Source organism: Osmerus mordax, chromosome 5, assembly GCF_038355195.1.
Source record: "Osmerus mordax isolate fOsmMor3 chromosome 5, fOsmMor3.pri, whole genome shotgun sequence".
In the NCBI taxonomy this organism is placed as follows: domain Eukaryota; kingdom Metazoa; phylum Chordata; class Actinopteri; order Osmeriformes; family Osmeridae; genus Osmerus; species Osmerus mordax.
Window position 1 is genome coordinate 17,404,692 of NC_090054.1, and position 26,005 is coordinate 17,430,696.

The window sequence follows — 26,005 nt, forward strand, 5'->3', positions numbered from 1 at the left end:
AAGATATATTAGATATTTTGTTGTACAAATGCTTTGTAATTTGTTTCAAGTTTCCTCTCTCTCTTGTTGCCAGCCAGCTGTGGGTATGTGTGCAGGCTGCTGGGAGGAGATAAGTGCTGTGCAGGGCGTGAGGTGTTGATAGGGGCAGAGCTGGTTGGCAGGACTTACATGTGGATCAGGGAACAGGGAACATTGCTGTGGTGACCTTATGAAGTTCACACAGTCTTCGTCCTTTACCCTTACCCCATTTGTATACCCACTGACCTGAACAAAGTTCAGCCGAGGAATGAAGGGGTGTTTCCATGGGAACATGCTAAGTATGGTGAGCTGCTCCCCAAAGAGCTAAAGAAACGTACGTGACAGCAATTGTCTAGAAATAATATAATCATAAAATAATTCAGTAAAATGTATCATTTATTATGATGAGTAAATAGAAAGATTATTAATTATTGTTCATGATAACTTTATATTTTGGGCAAACTAATGGTGTAATCAGACAGCCATCTTGCTTAGCTGTTTTGGAAACTAGTCAGTATTGCTCAAGCAAGCTGTTCTGTTGGGATTCACTCTCCAGTGTGTGTATTCTGGTTGGAGAGTGTTTGATCTGATGGTAGCAGACCCACGGGGGGGTCAGACAGACCAGAGACCCCCCTGCTAGAGCCAGTCTGCTCCAGACTTCTCCCGCACCTGCCCACAGCAAAGGTGTGACTCAGCAGGCAACTCACACACACACACACACGCACACACACATACACATACACCGCATGGCAAGCAAAGTGTGTGTCTGTGTGTCTATCTGTCTCTGTGTGTGTGGGCGAGCTGCGATACAGAATGCCTCACAGCTAGCAGCCAGCTGTGGAGTGGAGGAATCCAGCTCACCTCCCTGTCGCAACCTCAAATCTTCATCTCACGACTCTATCTCATCCCCTGTCTCCAATCCAATATCCTTCTTCAAATCTTCAACCCTCTGTGTCTCTCTCAGCCAGCATGCAGAACTGTGTTCGAAAATGTTCGAAGCAACACCAGATCTGAGTTGGGAATCTCACACAGGAATTCGACCGTGATCTCTCAATTTAGAGACATTGTTGGGGATACAATTACATACTGTAGTTATGCTTCAGTGCACTAAGAATGTTCCATCTAACAAAGTGAGAGAGAGAGAGAGAGAGAGAGAGAGAGAGAGAGAGAGAGAGAGAGTAGTTCCAAGGATGGTTGAGCGCAGGAACAGGAGTGTTTCTGTGTTCTCTCACCCTGTGATGCCAACCTCTCCTCTCCTTCCCAGCTCTGGCCTAGCAGGCCCCATCTGTCGCCTCCCTCCCTTCCTATCGTTCTCCTTTCCTCCCTTTTGCGCTCTCTCTTCCAGTCACCCTGCTTCCACACTCACCTTTTCCCATCCCTCCTCACCTTTCCCCCTCCCTTCTTCTCTCCATCCCTGCCCTAATTTTGCGTTTGTGTGTGCGCTTGTGCACATACACTCTGTATCTGTTTGCAGGGGTGTGTGTGTGTGTCAATCAGTGCGTGTTCGTGCATGTGCCTGGTTCCTGCGGAGGATCATCCCAGCCAGAGTGGTTCTGGCTGGCTGGCTAGCAGCTGTGCTGGTTAACGATGGGGCTCTCCTAGACCACATCTGCACTCTGCATTATCATTAGAGCTCCCACATCTCCAGGATCGCTGACAAAGTGAACAATACCAACAATCACCCCCATCAGCTGCAACCATATGGGCACCACACTCCGATTGCAGGGGAGGGGGGCAGAGGCAATTGTACTAGCATCTGTTTGGCAGAATTCAGAAGCTACGTTTCAAGATGAATTCGCTGCGCAAATAAAGTTTTTTTTCGAACCCCACCTCTCCTTTCTCTCAGTTTTCATCGCTCTCCCTTTTCTTCATCTCTACTTCTTCTTTCCTTTTCTCTTTCCCTCCCCTTTTCTCGTGGACAGTAGAATGTATCACTAGGTGTTCTCCTGCCTGGTGCATCTTGCAATTACCAGCACACCTTAATCCACTGTCTTAATGGGCTGGGGGGGTGTGTTGGTCTGCCCAGATGGCACTACAAGGTGCGCTTCCTCTCTCCTCCCCTCTCCTCCTTCCTTCTTTCCCAGACTTTGAATCCAGCTGGAGAAAAGTTTTCCCAGGATCATCATCAGAATTCTCGCCACCTTAAGACTGTAATTAGCTTGTGAATCCTGCCTATAGCTCTTGGAGATTGTGTCTGTCGATCAGAAAATCGTCCTGTGTTCTTCCTCTCAGTTCCTGTGATGGAACAAAGATCCAACCAGAGACTTGAAGAGGGCTGAGTGTCACCTTCAGGCTGCTGCTGCTGTATACTAGTGAAGGTAGGGGACTTCATGTCTGACAATAGAACTTGACAGAGAGAGAGACTGGGGAAAATTGGCATGCTATCAAATGGATCCATGTGAATGTTGAATGGTAGTCTCAGATTTTGAAACCTACAGTACAGAACGACGATTATGGTGGCAGATGTTGTTGTGCATCTGCTTGTGTGTGTCTGAATTGCTAATGTAGATCACGATCGTCTGCTTTGTAAACATTCAATTTTAGTTCCAAATCTTTACACGTCTCTCAACAAGGAATTTCTGAAGAACTTGTGGTTGTATACATCCTGGACAGTCTGCCTTGGTGTCAGCTGTCGGTCCTCTGTGGTTTTACGTCCGTGACAGAGAGCCCCACACACACACACACACACACACGCACACACACACATACACACAGACAGGGCTGTGCCTCCTGGGCAAATATTTAAAGTCAAAACAGGCGGAGCTCCATAAAGACCTGGGTGGTGTGGCTACATCTGTCAGGGAGGGAGGGGGGCTCAGCAGCTGCAGAAACGAGTCTGGACACTGCTGACGCCAACACCTGTCCATACTGGAGACACAGGGCAAGCAAATGTCCAACCACAGCCTCACACACACACTCACACACACACTCAAAGACAGAAAGACAGTTCTGTCCAGAGACAACCTCCACTGAGTCACTTTGAGACTGCTGCAGCAGAACATGAAGCCAGACAAGTCCTGGAGAAGTATCAGATAATGATCAATAACATCGTGTATTCATCACAAACAGGAACATCTGCTATCTTATTTTTTCTTCATTTCTACACTTTGTTTATTGCATAGCTTTGTATACTTCTTGACAGTTTGAATAACTGTTTCGATATGCAAACTCTATCTCCCATTTCTTATATTGACCTTGGAGAAGTTAGAGGTTGTACCTCACAAATACTGGTTATAACCACCTGATTACTGTAGCAACGACACTTTAGAAGTGGAAGCCTGGGCCAATCACTTCTCTCCCCATCTGCAACTCACATTTACTTAAAAAAAACAAAATAACGAACACAAAGAAGGGTAAAGCCCCCTCCTCTCTTACAGTCACAGGGACACATCATGGGAACACAGAAAGGATTACAGTGTTCTGCGGCCGCAGTCTGTTGGCCCTGTGGTGTCTGTTGGCCCTGTGGTGTCTGAGTCTGAAACTCAGGCTGCTGTTGACCCCTCCTCCCCTGTCTGATCCTCTCCCCCTTTATTGGTTCCTTCACCCTCACCCTCTCAGCCCACCCTCATAACTGCCCCCCAATCCAAGCCCAGCCCGACCCGACCCCCTCCTCTGGTCGACCCCCATCTGCTGTCTCCCGGCCCCCACCCAGCCAGGGTGAGGGGGGTGAGGAGGGGAGGTCAGGAGGCCAGGCAGGCGTTGGCCCATGCCGCCCCTCGTTCAACAGCTGCTGGGCTTCTCAGACCAGGTCCGGGCTGGGCGGAGGGGGGTTGCTGGGCCAGGCGTAGGGTCGGGAGGGGGGGGGGGCACAGCAGCTAGCAACGACAGCAGCAGCAGTCTCACATCTGCTGTAATGAGGCCCTTTACAGCCTGGCCTGAGGGGGGGGTGGGGGGAGAGGAGGAGAAGGGGTGTAGGCCGGCTCGCCTGCAGGGCCCTGGGGGGTTGTGGGGCAGGGCGAGAACCAAGAGGCTCACTCATGGGCTCAAGGTCCACACTCCATGTCACTTCAAAGCAGAGGAGAGCACCAGTGGATAGCTACACACAGCTGTTTGCAGCTGATTAACACCTCTGGTTTGAGGAATTGTGTTAAAACTTTGGTTTTAACACAAGTTCTATGGAGTTCTATTTGCCAGCGTCTTGCAAAGGGAATGGGCAAACAACCTTGATCCAAACAGTCTGGTTTTATCTGTTGCACGTATTTTTTTTCTATAGACTTTTGTGTCTAAGTCACTGTTTATACGCAAACATAATAACTGTGTGTGTGTGTGTGTGTTTGTTAGGTGTTTTTACTATTTGTTTTTACACGATTGTGTAAAAGTGTGCTATTTTGTGTTTTGTGTGTTTGTTGTCTGTTTGTGTGTGATGTTTTTGTGCATGCTCTGCAGACGGCTCATTTGGATGTCTATTAGCTTCCTCCTCCAGAACAATGCGAATGCTGCTATAGGACAAAGAGGCTATACTCAGGGATTCAAATCTGAGGGCAGGTGGGGGGTGGGGGGGACTTGACTAGGATCTAACAGACACACACACACACACAGACCCGACAGACAGACGAGCAACCTGGGGCAGCTAGGAACTCTCTGATGTGGGTTACTTCTCCACTCCTCTGTACTCAGACAATAGAGCTCTGCTCCTGGCCCCAGACAGATGCCTGCCTGCTGGTGTAGAATTCAGGTACTCTGTCTCCATAGACTGTCTGCCTCTGTAAGTGACAGTTTACACACGCACACACACAGATATATCCTTGTAGCTCATGGTAGAGCGCTGCGGCTTGACTCTGTTGTCAGCGTTTTCTCATCTGTCTCAATAGCAGCTGATGCCTCCAGATAAGCTGTGGTGTTATTCAGATGTAGTCAAATGTTGCAGGAAGCCTGTGGGGGGAGAAAGGGGGGAGGGAAATGAACCAGGTGGTTTTGTGGTCAGACAGGGAGAAGAGGATAAAGAGGGTGTTCACCTCCTCTATAAAGGAGTTTTAGATGTGTACAGAGCAAACGGGTTTAAATCCCGACTGACTCCCTCTATACAATTCCTGGAAAGGCGATTCCAGTCTGTTTACAATTCAAAGAAACACTTTGATTTTCCATTTTAATTCCTATTTTGTCACAACATGTACATATGCATGTATGTATGTGTCCTTCAAGGGTAGCCCTGCTGTCCATGATTGCCCAGGTGGTGAACTACATTCAAGCGAACGCAGTATGTTGTGAAATACAATTTAATTTGCAGATATCTGGCGCACTCTAGTGGTCATGACATTAACAACATCATTCTTATCTGAAGTACACAAGTGTTCTGTAATGTACTTGTACAGTATATTGATTAACATCAGCAAGACGAATAATTGATTTCTAAACGTTAATTATAAACGTGATATAAATGAAGAACGAGACGTAAGCAGTTCCCATTATGTTTATTTTGAATCTTGTTCTGGTGTGCATCTCCCATTGATATTAAAATTACTTGTATCTTCAGTTACAAATAGTAAGACCAGTAATGTACAAACAATGTTTGATAAACATGCACACACGCTCACACACTCACAAATAACACACACACACACACACACACACACAGACAACCAGCCCCTGGTGCCACAGGCAAAGCATATTCACCAAATACAGAACAGCTATAAGACCAAGATAATATTGTTCCGTTTCTCTGTATATACATTTAAGGAATTAATACACCCGCACATACAACGCAGAACAGTACCTCAAAAAACAATCCACATATTTTTGCAAATACGTGTCCATCAGCGCAATGATACAATCAAGACTGAACCGTACTGAGCGAAAGTCAAACTGGTTTCAATTTACTAAGACACACACAATAATATGGGCTGGGACCTTTATAACATTTGCTCACATAACATGAGAGGCTTCAGTTACAAATGCAGCGGGGGGGGGGGGGGGGGGGGGGTATAGTATAGGGGCAAGTATAGAACGACACCTGGATTTCACCACCGAATGACATCCTGAACTCGAAATATCCCTTCTTCCCAATACTTCCTCCTCCTCGCGCTCCATCTCTCACCCTGACTGGCTGCTTGCAGGGCTGTCACATCCCACACGCCAGACGGCCTTCTTCTTCTTCTTCTTCTTCAGAGGGATCAGAAGCCCTTTGTCACGTTTCCTTCCACGTCAGTTACACGTCGCTGACCTGAGCCTAATGATCTGACTTAACACGTGGCCGTGTTTGAATAAGAGCCACATGTTCAGCAGTCATGGCTGCAACCCCTCCTGGGAGGCTGCACCTGGGGAACTGCACGCAGAACGGCCCAGAGGGAACCAGGACACAAATGGAGCTGTCGTGAGGTCAACTTGTTTCACACTTCTTACCACTTTGTTGCAGTGGTTTGGGTAGCTGTGGCAGGTGTGTGTGTGTGTGTGTGTGTGTGAAGAGGAGGGGGCTTAAGAGGGTGATGGGAAGGCACAGGCTGTCCTGGAGTAAGCTATAGGAGATAAGGACAGTATGACACACTCACCGCTAGCGCTTAGAATCAGTGGTTGAGGGTTAGAATTAAGTTTAAGCCGGAGCTGCTAGTTTGTGTAGACAGGTATCCACAGCAGGGGAAAAGGTCAGGTCAAGTCCTCCTAACAACACTAACATGATCTCGGTGGACAAACAGCTATATTTACGGAATATATACTTATTTAAAAAGCAGCATTTAAAGATGTCCCTTTAGTTTTATTCCCAGCATTATCTCTTGCTACACTGTTGGCTAGTGCCACACACAGACAGGCACACACTTTACTAGTGGTCAGAGAACCATGAGATCTTCACGAACATACAAGACACTATGTTAGATGGAAGAATGATCTTCCTTAGTAAATCTATTTAAGGTATCAACTGACTCTGACCGCATCCTAATGTGTGTCCTGACCCCAAACCCAAATTCACAAACAGAATGTTCCCTGTATGTAGGCACCGAATGTGGACCAGAACACGGGATGACAAGGTCTAAATGGACCCAGTGCAGCTAAGAACCAGCACCACTGGCCAAATATCTTGACGTGAGAGGTGACGGGTCACTGCTCCACTTACTGGAGGCCAGACGACCGCTGAATCGTCACATTCTTAAACACGACAGAACATTCTCGTTACATTCAGTAACTATAAATGTACATCGAAGCAACAGTTCCTCCACAAAGTCAACTACAGCCTCTGCAGCGTGCATTCCGTCTCATGTATGGCTGACCATGTCTGAGAACATTTCGCGTGAACTCCATGGACCCGTTTCCAAGGTGACCCTAACCCTTTCCCTCTACCACACACTACAACAGGCCTGGGAGATTCATAATCATCACATGGACAGGATTATCTGAAGCTATACAGGCGATGAACATGACACCATGGAGTCGCTTGGAGCTAAATCTGAAGACGAGGGGAGCAGCTACTGGAGTTGTGAAGACACTTGGTGTTCCACAGGAAGGTAACAGACATATAAAACACATCTAGGCAAGCAATAAAATACAGAAAGAACATACCGAAATAAAAACGGTTCTGATGGAGAGAAAGTCCTGAGACTTAAGAGGCTGTCAGCAGTAACATTAAGATCCTAGCATCTTATCTATGAATAGCACTGTGATACATTCTAAAGGTCTGAATGGGGCTATGGGTCCAGAACAGGTGCTTTGGCTACTGGCTTCAGACAAGACCCTGCTCACACAGAATCTGGAAATAAAATACAGGCAAAACGGAGCCAGTGGCTGAAAGTGCAAACCCAGCCAATCTCACACGCCTGTACAAGGCAGACAGCACAGAACAATATCAACTGGCACAATGTGCAACCATGACAACACAGGCAAGAGAAACCTATACACTGACCGACTGACTAACGAACCCACCAAGTCTGTAAGCAGTGATGGGACGCGTACGATGAGAGGTAACACATGACCTTCTGCGGAGCTAAAGGGAGGTACAGGGTATATGGCACACGCAGGCATAGGAGATGTAGGGTTCGAGAACCAGGTGAGCTGAAGAGTCAGTCTTTGAGAGGGGGGAGGGGGTGGGGGTGGGGGGGTGGAGGGGGATGGGGGGGTTAGAAGAGCTGGATCATGGACTCCCGGGACTTGCCCACTCCGATCCACTTCACTGTAGGGAGACAACAGAAGTAGGGGGAGTTAGGGAACAATAGAGAGGAAGGTTTGAACACCACACAAGACCGGAGTCTGGAAACAGAAATACTACGAGAAGAGGAAGATGGGAGGTGAAGAGGGCGATAAGGTTAAAGGAGAAAGGGAAAGACTCGGGGGGGGGGGGGGGGGGCAGAGAGAGAGAGTGTAACAGTCTCTAACCTGGCACGCCCAGGTGGCCCTCGATGTAGCGGACGTATTTCTGGGCGTTCTCCGGCAGCTCCTGGAATGTCCTGGTGGCGGACGTGTCGCTGCTCCACCCCGGCAGCGTCTCATACTGTACCTCCACCCTCTGGAGCACCTCCTGATTGGCTGGGGGGGGGGCGAGGAAGGCAGGACAACTGTGAGATACTATTGGCTGCGATCAGGCTATTGGCTGCCATCTCTGTGCTTTTGGTATCAGCATTAGAAGCGTCCATCCCCGAAGACACGCCTACCTGGGAAATGAGGTATCAATTGGCCGTCCACGGTGTAGGACACTCCCACTTTGATCTCAGGGAATACATCGAGGATGTCCAGTTTGGTGAGAGCTAAGCTGGTGGGGGGAGAGGACAGCACAGCGACGAGTGAACACAAAGCACACACACGCAGACACACACACACACGACTGACAGCTAAGCTCGCTGAAGAAGCAAAGGTCGGGGAAGGGCTTAGAGACTCACGCAGTGAAGCCATTGATCATGTGGGCATATTTGATGAGGACCAGATCCAGCCAACCGCATCGCCGCTTCCGGCCTGTGGTCACGCCCACTTCTTTTCCCCTCGTCTGCAGAAGCTCTCCTATGTCCTGGAACGAGAGGAAAGGCCAATGGCAATGTATAACACTGTCCACTAGATGGTGATGTTGGACAAGGAGAGGAGACATCACTTTTATTTTTTATTTTTACATACTTTTCAAAAGTCTTCAATCTATAAGAAGCGGTTCAGGGACCTCTTATTGAAGAATCCCACAGACCCAGGCAACAAGGTGCGTCTTACGTTGCTCTGCTCCGAGGGGAAGGCTCCGATGCCCACCCTGGTGGTGTAGGCCTTGACCACGCCGAACACGTCGCCCACATTCTGAGGGGGCATGCCCAGACCCGTACACACCCCGCCCACCGTGCAGTTAGACGAGGTCACGAAAGGATACGTCCCTAGAACACAGACACACACCGAGTCACACGCCGAAACTGACCTACAAACCATAATCCCAACACATAAACAGCCTGTATATCAACATCGCTGGTGACACGAGTGAGGACAGCGTGCTTCTCTCCTACACGCATGAGTCACCAAGTGGCTCAGAGGTGACCCGTCTCTGCGGGGTTAATAGAGACTCGCGGCTCAGCTCAGACGGGTGGGTTCGAGCTTAGTCATCCATATTATACAAATCCAGACGGCTGGAGGAACACATTCTCCATTCCTTCTGCTCTCGGTCCTATCCAGGAGATTCCCCTTGGTCTGTTCCCTGCCCTCACTGTCCAAATCACACTGGAGTGGACAGGTCTAAGATTAACAACCCAATTCAGAAAGGGTCCCATCTACATAGTGTATATCTAGGTGTGGAGAGACCAGAGGGCAGTTTCTGTACAGGTAGTGCAGTTCTCTGAAAATCACAGACATGTAAACTCACTTCTAGTAACTCGTTTAACTAGGCATTGTACGAACACTGGGTGACCATGGTTTCACAGCAACCCTTGTCTACACCTCTAGCTACAACTGAGAACCAAATTGTTCAACAGTGGGTGAAAGTGTTTTTTTGTTTTTTTTACCAACTGGTGAGGCTGATGGTGACAGACAGCGCAGCAGTGATTCATGCATGGTGAGGAAGTGTTCTCGCCTCCCAACTGCCCCTCCTTCAACGAAGTGGGCACTCCTTCTCCAAAACATAGCATTGCTGTAATCATCTGTTTGGAACTCGAATCGGATGCTTTTTAAATTCAGTTCCAGGAGGCACAAGTGTGTGAGGGCCAGAAGAGAGGCTGTGTGTGTGAACGCAGCTGCTTTCAGCAGTGGGTTTGATCTTCCTATGCACAGCCATACTTACCAGACTGCACCCACACCAGTCAGCCTGACTGTCCTCAGGGCTTGTTTGAGTTCATCAGAGTGTAAGCTCGCTCAACCATCACATTCGCTTCAAAAGGGGATTAACACTCTTTTCATCTCTATAGCCTGCATAGTTAGCGGACATCGTTACGGGACATTATGAAGTGGAAGGTTGATGTGTGGGGGGGCTGACCAAAGTCGATGTCCAGCAGTGCCGCATTGGCCCCCTCCACCAGGATCTTCTTGGGGGGTCCGTGTAAGGCCTTGTGCATGTAGTAGACCCCATCTCTCACCATGGGCTTCACCCTTTCCACATAGTTCTGCACAGGGGGACAAACCAAGCACACATCAGGCCAGAGTTGAACTACGCTAAATGTTTATCAGCTGAATGAAATAAACATGCGTAGACCTGTTCGTTTGAAATGCATAGTCATAGTCTGTGGGTGTGTGTTGCTGTCTTTACTGGCCAGTCATGGAGGAGCGGGCCCACTGGGGTTTACAACTAATATACAATATATGATAACGAAATAAAACATTTGTAAGTCACCTTCAGCTTCAGCAACTCTCCCTCTATGTCGATCTCCAGGGTTGGGTACATGGCCTCGTACTGATGAGCCAGCACCTTATACCTGCAAGCCACCATTTCACAGAGCCAATGTTATTCACACAACACCTGAGCAAGGGCACAACGCGGGCAGCGTCCCAAGCGAAACGTGCGAGAGGTCCCAGGTGACGGGGGAGCAGTTCACTGTGAAAACCTCCCCCGACACACCCGTCCTCCTACACAAGCACGCGTACAGAGTAAACACAGGGTATTACCGACGCCATTCACTTCATGCCCATGTTTTAACAGGGGCGCGGGCGTGCCCTCGTTCACGGGTAAGACCCCTCCTTATCCACATACCTAACACGCCTACGCACACAGCGTATACAAGCGCCCACACGTACGCGCCACGATAAGGACGTACGAGCACGCGCCTCACGCCACACCCTCACCTTTCAGAGAAATCGTTGAAGTCGGCAAGCAGGTCACATATCCTGAGGCCACTGCGGGCCGCCTTGGCTGAGTACACGGGACCTATCCCCTTCTTCGTGGTCCCCAAGCTGGGGGAGGCATAGACGGAAGAAGAACAGGTCAGGAATCCTGTACATGCTGACATGGGACATCCCTACCCAACTGTGCAAATACACAAATATGCGCGTGTAAGGAGACAGCAATGTTGGAATCAGTGGAATGTATGCAAATGTGCGCACGCGCAAGTGTTTATCTGTGCACATGCAAGCATGTTGAATATGCGTAACCAGACCTGACTGAGCTTGTGAAGATCAAAACATCACGTGAATCCCACTTCCCGCCGTCACAGGTGTCAAGTAAGACTTCCAACCCCGGTTACCCTCTAATCTGGACCACCGTGAGACCACAAGGCCTACTGTACTGTACTGCACTGCACTTGGCCTGTTGCATTGTGGGCCTCCGCGGCGCTAGCCTCCGCGTTCTGTTCCCAGCCCTCTCCCACAGGCGGCTGTACAAGTGGAGCACAAAGCCCCAAGGTGCTAGAATTCCACACACTGTGAAATAAGCCTTTAATCGCTACGTCATTCTCACACTCTGGAACCAAGTTGCCCCTGCAGAGAGCACAGGCCACAGTCACACATCCAAATACTCGGGAATGTCTCGCTCTCACTAGGTAATTGTAAAGATACGTTATTTTATCCCCCTCCCCGCAACAGATTAAAGAAGTCGTCATGGGCCGTGTTTGAGTTCTCCTAAAATGCGTCTTTTATGCTTTTTCCCTTTCCAGAAATAGTAGATCAGAGATTTCCTCAAGACAGTAACAGTAAAAGGCAATGAACTGAGTGTTAAACAGATAATGAAACATAATTCTTAGCTGTGCTGAACAGAAAGCACTGTATCCCATTCCTGCTAAACAGGTTTGATCTTTCCCGGGGACACAGTTCCCAGTCAAAAACATAAGTAAACACCAGGCAAACGCCCAGACAGACAGTCTCCTGTAATTGCCATGTTAGGCGGCACGGTGCTTTGCAGTCCTGGGTTTGCCTCCAGCTCAGGGCGCAGTTGACACTGAGGGCATGTTCCCCCCCCCCCCCCCCCCCCCCAGCCCTGTTGGTGCTCAGGGCATGTCTGTGTGGAGAGTGCACGTTCTCCCTGTGCTCACATGGGTCTCCTCCACAAAGAACCCCTACATAAAAACACGCGGAACATCCAACTCCTGATACGTGAGCCCTTGGACCTGGTCCCTGGGCGCTGCTGAAAGGGCTACCCACTGCTCCCGGCTGCCCTCGAGGGAAGGACAGCCGGGGATGGGGGAAACGGTGGACACTCCTGCATACGGGCGTGGGTTCCCAGCGTTGCCGCTCCCTGCGCACACAAGTCACCACTGCACGACGAATGAATGATTCTTCTTTCTTCCCGTTCAAAACGCTCGCAGTCATGCTACCTGGCGTGACTTGGGCAGGCAGGAATCGTTTGAGCGTTTGATCTGAAAGCTAGGACTAGTGGTTCCCCTCTCGTGCAGACAAGGGCAGCGCAGGGCAGGGTGGGGACCATGAGGAGAGGGAAGAGGGGGTCTTACTTCTTGCCCGCTTGCTCCTGTCTCTGCTGCTCCTGTACCCCGTCAACCGCTTGGTGGAAATCAAACACTGTGGGAGAGGGTAGAGAAGGGGACACTCACAAACCTGAACAGCTCTGCCCTATCTCACTCATTCACTCAATCTAGCAAAACTACACATCTCCTCCCAAACTAGCTGACGAAACAGCTGACAGACTGAGTATTTAATGCTTACTAACCTGAATAGCTCCGCCAAAACTGATTTGGACTTACAACACAAGCGTAGCTAATGCAGCCTTTCCTATATAACTGATGACTAACTAACTATGATCTGTGCAGCTCCGTTCACTGTGCTGTCTCTCTCTCTCCTCAACCCCCCGACTCTAAAACCCAGCTTTGGCAATGCTGGCAACCCTCGGGCCCTGTCCCGAGACTAGCTTGTTCCTTTCAGCTGAGACGCCCGTGGTTTGGTCGGAGTTAGAGGAGAAAAAGAAAGAAAGAAAGAAAGAGAGAATAAAAGAGAGGGAAGGAGAGAGGCCTGAGTGGAAGACTGCTGCCTTACCAATGTGGGCTCTGTCTGAGATGATCAGCCGCTTCTCCCAGCCTTTCAGACCTTGAGATGAAGGAAAAGGTGAAAGGATGAATCAAAGAACGAACCAACTCATACAACTTTGTCAAGAATGAAATTGACGTAATCCAAACCCACTTTTTCCTTTGTGTTCATTCTTCTCTGCCTCCTCAAACAGGCCTGGCAGGTGAATGACCACTCCGTTACCTAGGGGATACCACAGGATAGACCGTGTGAGAAGGAGAACACGCTAGCGGCCCTCCTCTGAAGCCCCAAGGCTCTAAACCGAGACGGCACATGGAGCACAATGACTTACATTCCATTGGAAGCTTCGAGATATCTCAGCTCAACACTTCCAAAGATCACCATGCTTAGCGCTAGTCCAAAAGCAAACCTTTTGAAGGACACGACTGGGCCAACTGAAGCCAGCTCGGCGTTGCCTTCACCAGACTAAGCTACTTCCGAACCGTGTTTACCTTGTTGAGGTGAGGACAGTCACACTTACAGCCCGAGGTGGCGCATCGGTCCTCTAAACTGGACTGGACAGACCTGAGCACGGCTAGAGAACAGCTAAGGTTCTGACCCAGTAAGTGAACTGATAAGATGTTCTGGGTAAGAAGCCAGGAGAAGAGGCCTGGCAGCCAGGCAAGACAGAGAGGGGCGACTTTACAGTACCATTAGCCTAATGATGTTACTGCAGATGAATCCTCTCTAGAGCACTCGACTGCTACAGCCGTGGCCAGGAGCCTGGCTCCCGGCCCTCCTGACTGTCCGCGCTGAGAGTCAGCACCGGGCGTAGCTCACCAATGAAGGCAGTGACGTCAGGGTTGATGATGCCGCTGGGGAGCAGGTGGAAGTCGTACTCCACAGAGTCCACCACCACTGTGTGTCCCGCATTGTTTCCGCCCTGTACAGAGAGAACGGGAGAACGATTAGACAGACAGAGACAGGGTAGGCACGATAAGGGGCTGAAAAATACTCAAACAAGTCCCAACTTCACAAAGAACACTGAGGCTTGCCTCAAACTATATATGTCACCAAAACACATGAAATGTCTGTAAATGAGATCAAATTGTAGCCCCTGAAAAGGAATATTCAGTGCACTGAGCATTCCATCTGCTGTGAACTGAACCCCTCCTCTGATGTTCCTCAACTATCACAACTGGTTGATAAAGATCATTTTATAGCCCAAACTTAACTTAACATAGTGCTAAACACACGCACATGATTACACTGAGTCTCCAGGGGGGGTGTATGTGTGTGTCTGTGTGTGTGTCTTATGCTGGGACCGTTGGGTAATACCTCTGTGTGGGTTTGCCAAAAGCTTCACCAAGCAAGGAGCAGGTCTGTGCTATTCCTGGACATGGCATGCCCTGGTGCACCAGCTTCAGGGGGTGGGCACATGCCTCTCCTTTTTAGATATGTTTCCAATGCCCCCCACGCAGCCCCCCATCCCTCCAGCTGCTGCTCCGTGCTATATAGTGACTGACTGCTGTCTGTTAGTGACTTTCTGACTGCAGTCTGTTACAGGAACTGACTCATTTCAATAAAGAAAACATTGTCCATTCCCGCAGGGGTAGAACGTTTTCTGTAGACAGAGGCTCAAACAAACAATACAAAACAAACAAACGTGAACAACCATAATATAAATTAAAAACCCACACAACTGTTGTGGGAGACTTATTCAAATTATATTCATCTTAAATCCTATTTAACATTTCAATAGCAGTATGGATAAAAGTGTTCTCGCTTTGGGCCATATTCTCTAAAAGGTACCTTATATCGTCTGCCGGATGGAACTAATCATGTCCATCCAAAAAACTACAGTGGGCCAAGCCTGCAGCTTTCTAACTTTAATGATGCTTCTTCCCCATTGCATAGTTTCCATTTGTCACTTTATGCTGCCTGACACATTTGGCAGGCTACCACAAGTAATTATTGCTGCAGTAAAACTCTTTATTATACGCCAGTAATGGTTGATTGAAGGGAATACTCTAAAGACAGACTGTGTCGTGATACCCAACAATAACCTGGAACATTCTGGGATATGTGTCTATTGGTGGCGGTCGCAGGACTAGCTGACCCTGCGACAGCCTTGGAGGTCTTGATTTCTCAACTTTGAGGTGGCCCTTGCTGCCAACTTAACCACGGGCCCAGGGGGTCAGGGTTGGCCAGGTTAGGGGTTCTTAGTGGAGAGGATAGTTAGGATGAGGTAGAGTCAGTCAAGCAGAGATGCAATTATGCTGCGGTAGGCTGACTTAACCTTGCGAGACAGCTGGATTAGCGAGATAGCGACCACGCGAGAATCCAACTCGACAAGCTCCAAGCTATTCGTTTGTGCCTGAACCACAGTGGTTCAGACCAAACAGCATCTTATGAGGAACTAATGGCAGCTATGGGAGAGAGTGAAGTTAGCCTGTGATAGACGGTGACAGACAGATCGTTAATCCAATACCTGCCAAGTATTTTTGCCTGCCTTTTGGGCCTTCCTTTTTCCGAACAGTCTCCCAGGGCGACTTATCCAAAACAAACCATCTGCAGTCAGGTTAAGGTTGAGCTGCTTAGGTCTCCAAAGTCACTGTATGGCCCTGATTCTTCAAGTTGTCATGCAGTTCTCTGTGTTGCTATGCCAACTGTGAAGCAATGTCAACATCCATCCATCAACATTCAGTCAACGGAATTTGTTTTTTCAAAGAGGCATTCCACAACCTACAATTACCCAACTGGACACCTGAAAGAAGTAAACACCCCATGAAAAGACTCAAGGTGTTTGCTACAAGATGGACAAACTTCACCATAGCAACACTAGCTCTAAACACCGTAGTCAAGTGAGGCATTTATAGATCAGAACAGCAGTGGGAATCTTTCTGGGCAGGTCTCAACCAGTACCTGGTGGAGGGAGCTCTATCCTGCAGTATGGTAGACTATGTGGAGGTTCTGTCCAGACCACTCAGACTGAAACAAGGGTCTAGGAGCCACTGTAGGGCCTAACACTTATGGCCTTGTATTCAAGATGCTACTGTGTCCCTGGTGACTGCTGTTCAGCCCTGCAGGCTCAGAGCTGATGCTGGTATTTCCAAAGACTGTGGTCTCATGATCTCTCCTCCTCATGGTTCACACCTATTGGCCAGAGACACTCCAGTCAATGTGTAGAGCTTGTGGCTATGTTCACATTCCAGAGGAGCTAGAACAACCCTAGAGGTCGTTGTCTGATCCAACGTGTCTATAGATGAAAGCATGTGCTTTTCTACAGAGCTGTTGCTTCATGGAGCTCATTATTTTTCAAAGGTTGCATTTTAGAAACCCAAAGTGGCCTATGTGTAAGTCAGTACATTAGTAGACTGGACCACATATCCTACAGTTGAGTGTTTTATCACCATAACCATTTGAGATGCACTAAAGGTTAGGCGGCAGACTATCATCTCATTGGTCATGTTATGAATACACCTCTATTTATAGGACTAGGTGGATAGGCGGACAGTCACATGAATCAAATCCGATGGGTCTATGTGATCCCCAGAGACAACAAATCACTGTGGGGGGCACCTGTCGCCTAAGAGGGTCAGGGTGCAGGTATCGTTGCCCTTTGCCCCCCCCATTTAATGAGGCCCAGAGAAACTCCCAACATGCTCCTCTAAAATGCCATCCTGCTCCCAGCCCCCTACCCCTCAACTCCAGTCACCTGCTGCTCTACCCTCCTGCCCCTAGTCCTGCTACCTTACCCAATAGTGCTCACCCCCACCGCCCTCTAACCATGTCACCCCTGCCTGTGATTTTACAACCTCAAGAATCTTGTAAGGAACACCGGAGAGACTGCTGGCACAGTCCTTTTTATAAAAAGATGAACATTATCTGTTTTCTGCTACACACAAACACACACACACGTTGACAAGCACGCACACTCGTATGCAGGCATGCGGGCATGCACACATGCACGCAGTCAGTGCCTCAGAGCTTTTGTAGTATGCCAGGAAGAGGTTTATTTTTACATGGTACACGATAGCCTTGGCAGAGTACCAGGCTCACAATGGAGACTCTCTTAGTCATGTCACCCTGTTATCAATACCAGACATAGTGATGGAAACCAAAGGATGCAAGACTGCTGATAAGTCAGAAAGCGTGTTGTAAAGGATGCAAGACCGCTGATAAGTCCCAAAGCGTGTTGTTTACTCCAGAGGGAAGATTGTCTCTTCTACAGGTATGCCTAAGAACCCAAAACACTCAGTGTATTTAAGAAACAAGACTATTCAAAGAGTAGATTGGTTCTGATCGTAACACGCAGAAGTGTTTTTTCATGTTATTTTTATAGACAAGTAGATTTATATCAGTAATATATCAAAATGCTGTATTGTGTGTACTTAACAGTCTGCTGCTAGACATCAAATTATCGTTTAATTAGTATTTTCCTAACTAAACAGAAGTATTCAGTTATAATAAATGTTTTACTACACTTCTATTTATCTTGCGGCTCTTCAGTGCTCTTTGCTCTAACCAGCCTCAGGAGATGATACGATTCTTATGAGCAAAATAGGGAATGTTTGCTCACAATTGAGCTACTGTACACCTACCTCATTGACCTTTTGCTGTTAAGGTCTAACCACAACCAATGTGAATTTCAATGACTGGGGCTATCCCAGAGCCTTATCCTCGGGTATAAAGCGGCTTCAGTCAGACTATATACTCTAGCACCGTATAGAAATAATTTAAGAACATTTTTTACTGAATATGTAAAATTACAGTAGAGTTATGTAGATAAGGCTAGTTGGTTGTTGCCCATCACAACACTTCACGTGTTTTTACATTGTTCTCCACTCTCATTTTGTGTTGGGGATATTGACAAAAGGGCATCCTCTTCCAGCAAAACTCTGACATGGACTTGCGCAGACTCGCCTCGCTTCCCTCATTAGTCTTCACACGCTTTTTATATTGCTAAAGGTGTATATATACTGTGACCGTCCACAGATTTTTGACTATTGCTTCGCCGAATATTATTGGAATAAAGACTGATGGTGACCTGAAACAACCAAAAACCCCTAACAAGAAGCCACAAACCGGAGTATGCACTGACTGTCACTTGCAATTGCATGATGCTAGCTAGCTAGCTAGCTAGCCTGTGGGTGCAACATAACATTGGGCTAATCAAATGATCATGAGGAACATGCAATTATCTAGTGTCAAGAGGCGCTTTACTTGCTGGAATTCAAGGTGACATTAGCTAGCAAGTCAGAAGCTAACATACGCTAGCGACCTAACGTCTCTACAGCCTGTAGAACAGGCAACCACAAGCTAGCCAAAGCTAATGACATCCTCTTCTGTACTTCTCTGTGATGAATCAAGCAAGGACCCATAGTTTATGACACAGGTAACTGGCAAAACTAAAATTTTGATTTACTATTGTTGCAAGTAGACAAAGATATTGTGCTTGCAAAGACCCGGTCAAATACAATTACAAACGTTGGTCCTGGTTGCTAGTATGGCATACCTGACATCTGCAAACGATATCGGCGTCCTGGGCCAGAAGATCCACAACTTTCCCCTTGCCTTCATCGCCCCATTGAGCCCCTAAAACCACGGCCACTTTGTTACCAACATTTGGTCTGGTTACTTGTGGTTCTGTGATGTTGCCGTGGGCTCCACCGTTCTGAACCTCAGTTTGATTCCCACTATCCGACATGACCGATTCCCTGTAGAGGATAAGTGGGCTTCAGATAGTGCGTTCCTCTGTTTGCTTGCTCGCTTGTGGCCAGACATTGATAGCGTGCATTGCGTATGACAGCCAGTCAGGACCGCCCACCACCACCGTCTGTTCACGAGCACACAACGGAGAACGTCGTGGTGATGATGTTTGTGTACGAGTGTGTGTGTGCACGTGAGCGCGCGCACAAATGTCTCGTAGACCTTGAAGACACGCCCATCCAAAATACTTATGGTTTGACAGTTGAATGATAGTTGGCGCGTTAACACACACAATTACCAGTTGGACAGACATGATGTGCAAGATGCTTATGTTGTTTTCTATCCTTCTCCTCAGGATTGATATCAGTTATGGGGCATGGAGGTAAATTTGCCTGACTGTACATAATTTATAGTCTATAGTCTATGGTTTGAAGACTTAAACTAAAATAAGATAATGGACCTAGATACATTTTCAGTTTGTGCTATACTGTACTGTATGTTAGCTTGACAGCTAACGTTAACTATCTTATTTTACCCTTCTGTTCCCAAAAATATTCTGTCGGTAATTTTAAACTTAATTTACTTTGCAGATACAGTAATAATATGAACGATGAAGAATTTTTCACCATAGCAGATAGAGTAAGTTGGAGTACCACTCTGAAGCCTAGCAAGACTGCTCACTTGCAAGCTAACCTATCAAAAAATTATCATATTAATCTCTTATCTTCAACGCCAGGTATTCCTCAGGTATACTGAAAATGACTTTGTTGAGTGGTTGTTCCCTGAGAGCTGTACTTTGAACAACAAAAGGTAATAAAAACCCTGTCTGCGGATGATGGCATCCTCGATAAGCTCATATTACTGAACTGTCTCTAAAATATTGTTGCTTTGAGACATTTTTATGTCGCCTGCCTTTCTTCGCCCTCGTTTTTCATTGTGGTCCACTATCTCAACACTTGATCTTAACTTAACTTGACTGGAACAATGATTCTATTGTAGCTCCCCAATGGCAATCATGACATGCACGACCGATGGTTTGAAAAGGGTAAAGCCAGTGGTGACTGTAAGTACCCAGTATGCAGACTTTGGTTATTCATTCATTAATTATCTTAAAATAGATTATGTTGAGAGGCTTATAATGTGTAAAGCTAAATGTATTGTAACCCACTTAAGGGGGAGGAGGAGGACGCCAGATTTCTCTACATCAAAGATTCCGTCTTCAGTTTTGCTTGGTATGCTATAATGCCTATACAAAGGTAATGTTGAAAAACCAGTACACATCGAGATCATTATAAAAACAAGTTATTAGGTTCTAATTTCTTGTTACTTATTTTTGTATTTAACTTCAAAGTTTTTTGTTACGTCTCTTTCAAATATTTTTTCTATTTTTGACAAGGCTTTATTCAATTACACTGGTTACTGTTTAATAGGACTGCTAAGACTGGTGTTATGAGACTGTTGCACTTATCTGGCACACTATAATTCTAATCATATTTGCCACATTTGTTTCCTCTGTAGAAAATCAACAGGCACATTCCTCAAGGTACAGTAGACTGAACAGTAGCTGTACACTGACCAGATGAGTGGATGAATGGATGTCTGTGCCACATGTATAAAGCCAATTCCCCATGGTTACGTGCTTACAGTATATCAGACACAATTCTTTCTCGCATCATACTAATGCAGAACTGCATTATGTATATTCCGCGATAAGGATGTTATTTAACCTTTGATTCTTGTTTATATTTCAGACAGTGAGAATGTGGATCTTTGCACCGGAGCAAGCAGCCGCATCTGAAATCGACAACAAAGCACTTAAACCTACAACGGTGTGTGTAATGCAGTGAACACTATTCGGTGACCATACAGGTGTTGTAAAGAACGTGTTCTCAATCCAAAGAGGACCTCCATACAAAATGCTCTTTTAAAGCTTACTCTTGGGTCTTCAGATATGCAATATACCCAAAACCAGGTGAAGCCTATCAGGTAGGACCTTTTTGGGTTTGCTATTTACCAATTATTGCTGTGTTTCTCATTTCTCCTGCAGCTATCTCAATACTTGACCAAGCAGTTCTTCAACCTGGGCCAGTACCCAGAGATCAAACTGGCATCAAAGGAAACTATCCAGGGATATTTCCACAAGGATGGGTGTGTTGTTTTTTTATTTCTTTCACAATATTCCTTTTCTTGTGATAAAGGACCACAACAGTCCTCGCGACATCATTTACTTTCAGGGTTAAGTCTGAACTTCTGAGCCTGCTATTAAACAAAGCTGTTCTCGACTACAGATACTGGGAAGCGGTTGTCCCTGGCAACAAGAAATACTACAGCTTCTACATAAACGCTCAGCCAATTAACTTCCAGCATCGCTTCATCATATCTAGCCAGTATACCTTTTATTGGTTAGAAGAGGAGAGGCCCTACAGTGGACAAGAAGTGTCCTTACGGCTGTCCCCAGGCAGCCAAATAACTGTGTTGAGGGGCACTTGTAAGTCATATCGTAGCATTCTCCTGTCAGAACTTGGCTGCTACTTCTCGCAGGATGGCTTCAAAAGTTATGAGGAACTGAAGGCGGAGCCAGGTTTGGTGCCTGTGCCGCCCGAGGGCTACTTCACTGTGGACGAAAGTGCCCTGCTAGAGGACGGCATCCTCTTCCTTATAAACGGCACCCTCTACTGGTGGGACCTCCATCAGCGTACATTGACTTCACACCCCAACTTGCGCCTCGATTCCGTGAAAGGGATATACCAGAGGACCAGTTGTGTAAACTACTACCCCTTGCAGGCCAGTTACTTGCCAAAGGAGGGCTGACAGATGTCTGACTTTCCTATAAAGGTAATCTCTGAGTGTGCAAGAATTGAAGTTATCATACTTCTGTGTGTGTGTTTTTTGTGCAGGGCATGGAACTGGGAACTTTGCTTGCATGGGAGGACCATAGGCTACTCATGGGCTCTGAAGTCTTCAAAGGAAGCAAGAGCAGATATTTTCAGCCATTGCTGGTGCTGCCTCCTGATACCACCATCCTGACAGCCTGCTTTGGTTCCCAGCCAGTCACGCTAGCCTGTCTGGTGATAAACACCTCCCCCAATTCCCCTTCACACCCCTCTCTCCTCATCTACAACCTGGTGGACAAGGCCTGGAAGACCAGGTGACTCATTTGATCCTTTCGGTTGAGCTGAAGGTCCTGTTGGCTCATTAGAACATTACATTTACATTTAGTCATTTAGCAGACGCTCTTATCCAGAGCGACTTACAGTAAGTACAGGGACATTACCCCGAGGCAAGTAGGGTGAAGTGCCTTGCCTAAGGACACAACGTCATTTGGCACAGCCGGCTGGTGGCTCGAGAGAACACTGAGAGTTGGATGGTCTTAACCATCAGTATTGTAATTGACCCTGTTGGGTAAGAGGATAACTTGCAGCTATTCTAAAATGGATCTTAACTTTATTCATGCGACCGTGTCTAGCACTTTCCTGACCAAATTCAAGGAGGGCGAACACCCTGTCGGACCTTTCCATATGCACTTCCTGAGCTCCGCTATGGACGCGCTGCTGCTGTGGAACGATCACACCATCATCTACAGCTTCAGGAACGACAACGACTGGGGCGAGTTACTCCTCGCCAACGGCAGCAACGTGAACGTGGCTTCTGGGGGGAAAAAGATACACCAGGTGATCCTGGGTATGTCTCCTCCACCTCGTCAACCGCTGACTTTGTGTATTTTGCATGTGGATGTACAACTTCCTGGGTTTGTGTGTGTGTGTGTGTGTGTGTGTGTGTGTGTGTGTGTGTGTGTGTGTGTGTGTGTGTGTGTGTGTGTGTGTGTGTGTGTGTGTGTGTGTGTGTGTGTGTGTGTGATCTCCCCTCAGACCAGAGTTGGAACATGCTGGTGAAAATGGAGAACAACATGCTCTATTACTGTAAAGTGGGTATGCCTGAGCTGGTGTCTTTACACGCCTGGAGAAAGCCAAACACAAGCAATGTGATCTACATGGACCAGAAGGACCAGTTCACCCCAATTGTCCAGACACCAGATGGGAAACTGCACGAACAGATGTGGGTGGGGGGAGGGGGTTAGGGCTGTCCTGTGCAATTGCCCTAGCATGTGCAATAAAATATTAATCTTCCAAGAAATATTGTCATGATAGGCCCTTGGTTTATAACAGAGGTTTCCTCAGTTTCATTATTGTTTGTCTTCACAAAGGCCATTACAGTTGGTTTCTATTTGAATGACACCTGTGTCCTTCCCTGGTCAGGTACCCATTACTTATGGAAACTAAGAGCTCTATGCACATGACGCACCACAGCTGCCCTTTCATCACCTTCAAGAACAGTATGACTGCACTGGCATACTACATGGACAAAGGAGACACAATTATAATTTGGGCCCAGATTGTCTATACAGAGGGACAAGGGGTTCATGTGATGTTGCTGAACAACAATAAGCATTTGTTGATCATCTCCCAGAGGTCCCACTCTCAAATGGCGCTAGAAGTCGGCACTATTAACATGGTGAGGCTGACACGGAACTTGAAATGTTTCCGAACCTATACATAGAACCAGCCGGTCCCTAGGCAGACATTCGACACAAATCTGAATGTATTCAAATGTCCACATACGTATCACGATGAGTGAGATATAAAGCACTTGTTTAAAAAGTTTATAAAGCTTGCTGTCTATTTCAGACTATCACGATCAGTCAGAAAGTGGACTACGAAAATGTCGAGAGATACTCGGATCTGATGTCAGTACTTTTTTCAGTCTCACTGTTAAAAAGTTGTTGACCGATGCAGTAAAATGTGGTGATAAAATACATGTCTCACAACACACACTGCTGTGTGTTTGCATGTTTGTTAGTATTTGACCTCTTGCTGTTTGTGTCCTAGTGAACAGACCAGTGGTGTTATGACCTTGGAGCTGCTTCCCAACCAGATTGGCAACACTTGTACCCTGCTCGCTAACCGGGTATATTATTCTATCATATACCACAGTCCTTGTGTGACAGTAACAATCTGAAATGTTCTTGGTTTTATTGACCCTTTTGTTAACTTATGTAGTTGTGTTTATTCCTTACTCTTGTGTTGTTGACAGGTATCCCATTTTCACGTTGGCTGCCCACCAAAGAGACACATCCGTGTTGCAAGGTAGTCCGAGTCAGAAAATCAAACATCATTTTTTGTCCATTTATCTTTAGTTTGATGTTCTGGAAACCTATCAAATAGATGAGTAGTTATATTAAAATAGTTTAGGAAGCAGTTTATCTGAGAGTCTTTGTTCCAGTGTCTTTTCTCGTGTCTTCACCAGGCCTTGGGGCATGACTTGTGAGATTAACACCCTCAGAAACTACACCATTCCAAGGTTGTCAAGAACCACCTGACTCCACCTCTATCGCTATGGCTCTCCCGTTTGATCTTGTACACAAATATCATGTGTCAGTGAGCCTGCGTAACGTGTGTGTTTTTGTGTGTGACTGTCGTCTTATTTAAGAGATGTACTGAGGAGCCACTCTAAGGATTTTTTAGGAGAGGATTTGGTAAGTATTACTTTATACATCCTGCTGGCTTGCCTAGACAGTAGCCCGTAGCTATGCACGTCATTCTAGTACTGCCATGGTGCACCTGCTCTGAAACGTTCAACATTGTTGGTTGACCTCAACACCGAATTATAAACACCAAACTGACTTATCACTGATATTAGACACAAATATCCCGTAATGCTCTTCTGTAAATTAGATTATAATTAAGGGTTTGTTGACCATTGTTGCAGATGGTGGAATACGACTGGGAGAAATTTGGATGTCTTCTCAAACTACACTACAGTACTGAATTTAATCCCCACTTAGACCTGTGAGTGCAGGAGGGGACTTCTGAATTCTGCTATTCTCAAAGGGTTGGAACATTTTCCAGCACATTTCTTATATCTTCCTCAGGTACGATGGGAATACTTTCATCAAGAGTGTAGAGGCCAACTACATTATCTGGGAGATCTTTGGACGGAATGACTATTCCTTCAATACGACCATGCAACAGGTACAGTGCACTGAGATCAGCATGCATATGTGTGTGTCGTTACTATAGTAACCATGTTGGGTGGCTGTGTCCTGTAGATGAATTGTCTGTCTGAGGCCCAGACCTGGACGTCCAAGCTGACTGAGGGCAAGAGTCTGGAGACAGCCTGGGGCCCTGAGGTTGTGACTGTCTCTCTAGACTACAATCTTTTAAACGGAAATTCAGATGAGGTGGATGAAACTGTATTTGAATGGTGCCTCTTACCAACAGAACTACCGGAGCTGTTTCACGGTGGTGCCTGAAAAGCTGGGAGACCTGGACCAGCCTTACGAGATACTGAACCGGAGTTCTGGGAACTACCTGACCTTCTCACAAGTGGACAGTGCCATCTATGTGTTCCGTGTGAAAATATTGGACCCCAATTACAGGTTTAACACGCTTGAAGTTTTGGTGATTAAACCTCCTTGGGGACTTTGGGGTTTGTGGTTTTGAAGTCATCGATGTGTCTTCTTTCTTCAGCTTCTGTGATCTGACTGCTGTGTTCGCTGTCCAGACCTTTGGCATTAGCCGTCCGTAAGTAGTTGTTTTTTGTGATAACATTTGACATGATTCATATCCTGATAAGTAATGAGTGGAAACATGGTTATATATAGCATGTTTATTCTTGATTTATCACCCTTTGTTACCTTGTGCAGGTCTATGACTACATTATGCTTTAGCTGCCTAACCATTAACTAATCTGTGCATCTTATTTTCTTTTAGGAAGTATGAGTATCTCACTGTGTATGTGGCTTTGATTTTCGCCTTCCTCTCTCTCTGCATACTGGGCTACAGTTACTGTCGATATGTCAAAATCTTCCGTAAAGTCCTTGCTGCTAGAAAGATGAAAGACGAATAAGTAATGCATATATTATAACATGTTTCATATAAAGATTAGTTCCAAGTTTTTTTCTTTGATGCAGTTGCACTTTCAGATTCCTTGTAGTTGAATACAAATATATTTT

General features: G+C 46.8%; 2 protein-coding genes across 2 annotated transcripts; one reads left to right on the forward strand and one right to left on the reverse strand.

Moving 5' to 3' along the window:
- Positions 1-5,414: 5,414 nt before the first annotated feature.
- adss2 (adenylosuccinate synthase 2) lies at positions 5,415-19,105 on the reverse strand. Its single transcript, XM_067235985.1, has 13 exons — positions 18,800-19,105; positions 14,122-14,224; positions 13,456-13,524; positions 13,312-13,362; positions 12,774-12,840; positions 11,176-11,283; positions 10,727-10,808; positions 10,373-10,499; positions 9,133-9,287; positions 8,817-8,941; positions 8,592-8,689; positions 8,317-8,466; positions 5,415-8,113 (listed from the first exon to the last, which is right to left on the reverse strand). Exons 1-13 carry the CDS (start codon positions 18,989-18,991, stop codon positions 8,061-8,063), a joined length of 1,380 nt encoding a protein of 459 aa, XP_067092086.1. The 5' UTR covers positions 18,992-19,105; the 3' UTR covers positions 5,415-8,060.
- A 479-nt stretch (positions 19,106-19,584) lies between these two features.
- On the forward strand, positions 19,585-26,002 carry LOC136942923 (cation channel sperm-associated auxiliary subunit epsilon-like). Its single transcript, XM_067235986.1, has 23 exons — positions 19,585-19,632; positions 19,730-19,803; positions 19,993-20,056; positions 20,167-20,249; positions 20,512-20,536; positions 20,745-20,822; positions 21,041-21,141; positions 21,282-21,777; positions 21,891-22,141; positions 22,460-22,674; positions 22,863-23,049; positions 23,250-23,505; positions 23,679-23,737; positions 23,880-23,958; positions 24,085-24,137; positions 24,298-24,351; positions 24,481-24,526; positions 24,760-24,839; positions 24,923-25,022; positions 25,100-25,180; positions 25,272-25,429; positions 25,521-25,574; positions 25,764-26,002. Exons 1-23 carry the CDS (start codon positions 19,597-19,599, stop codon positions 25,897-25,899), a joined length of 2,766 nt encoding a protein of 921 aa, XP_067092087.1. The 5' UTR covers positions 19,585-19,596; the 3' UTR covers positions 25,900-26,002.
- Positions 26,003-26,005: the final 3 nt, after the last annotated feature.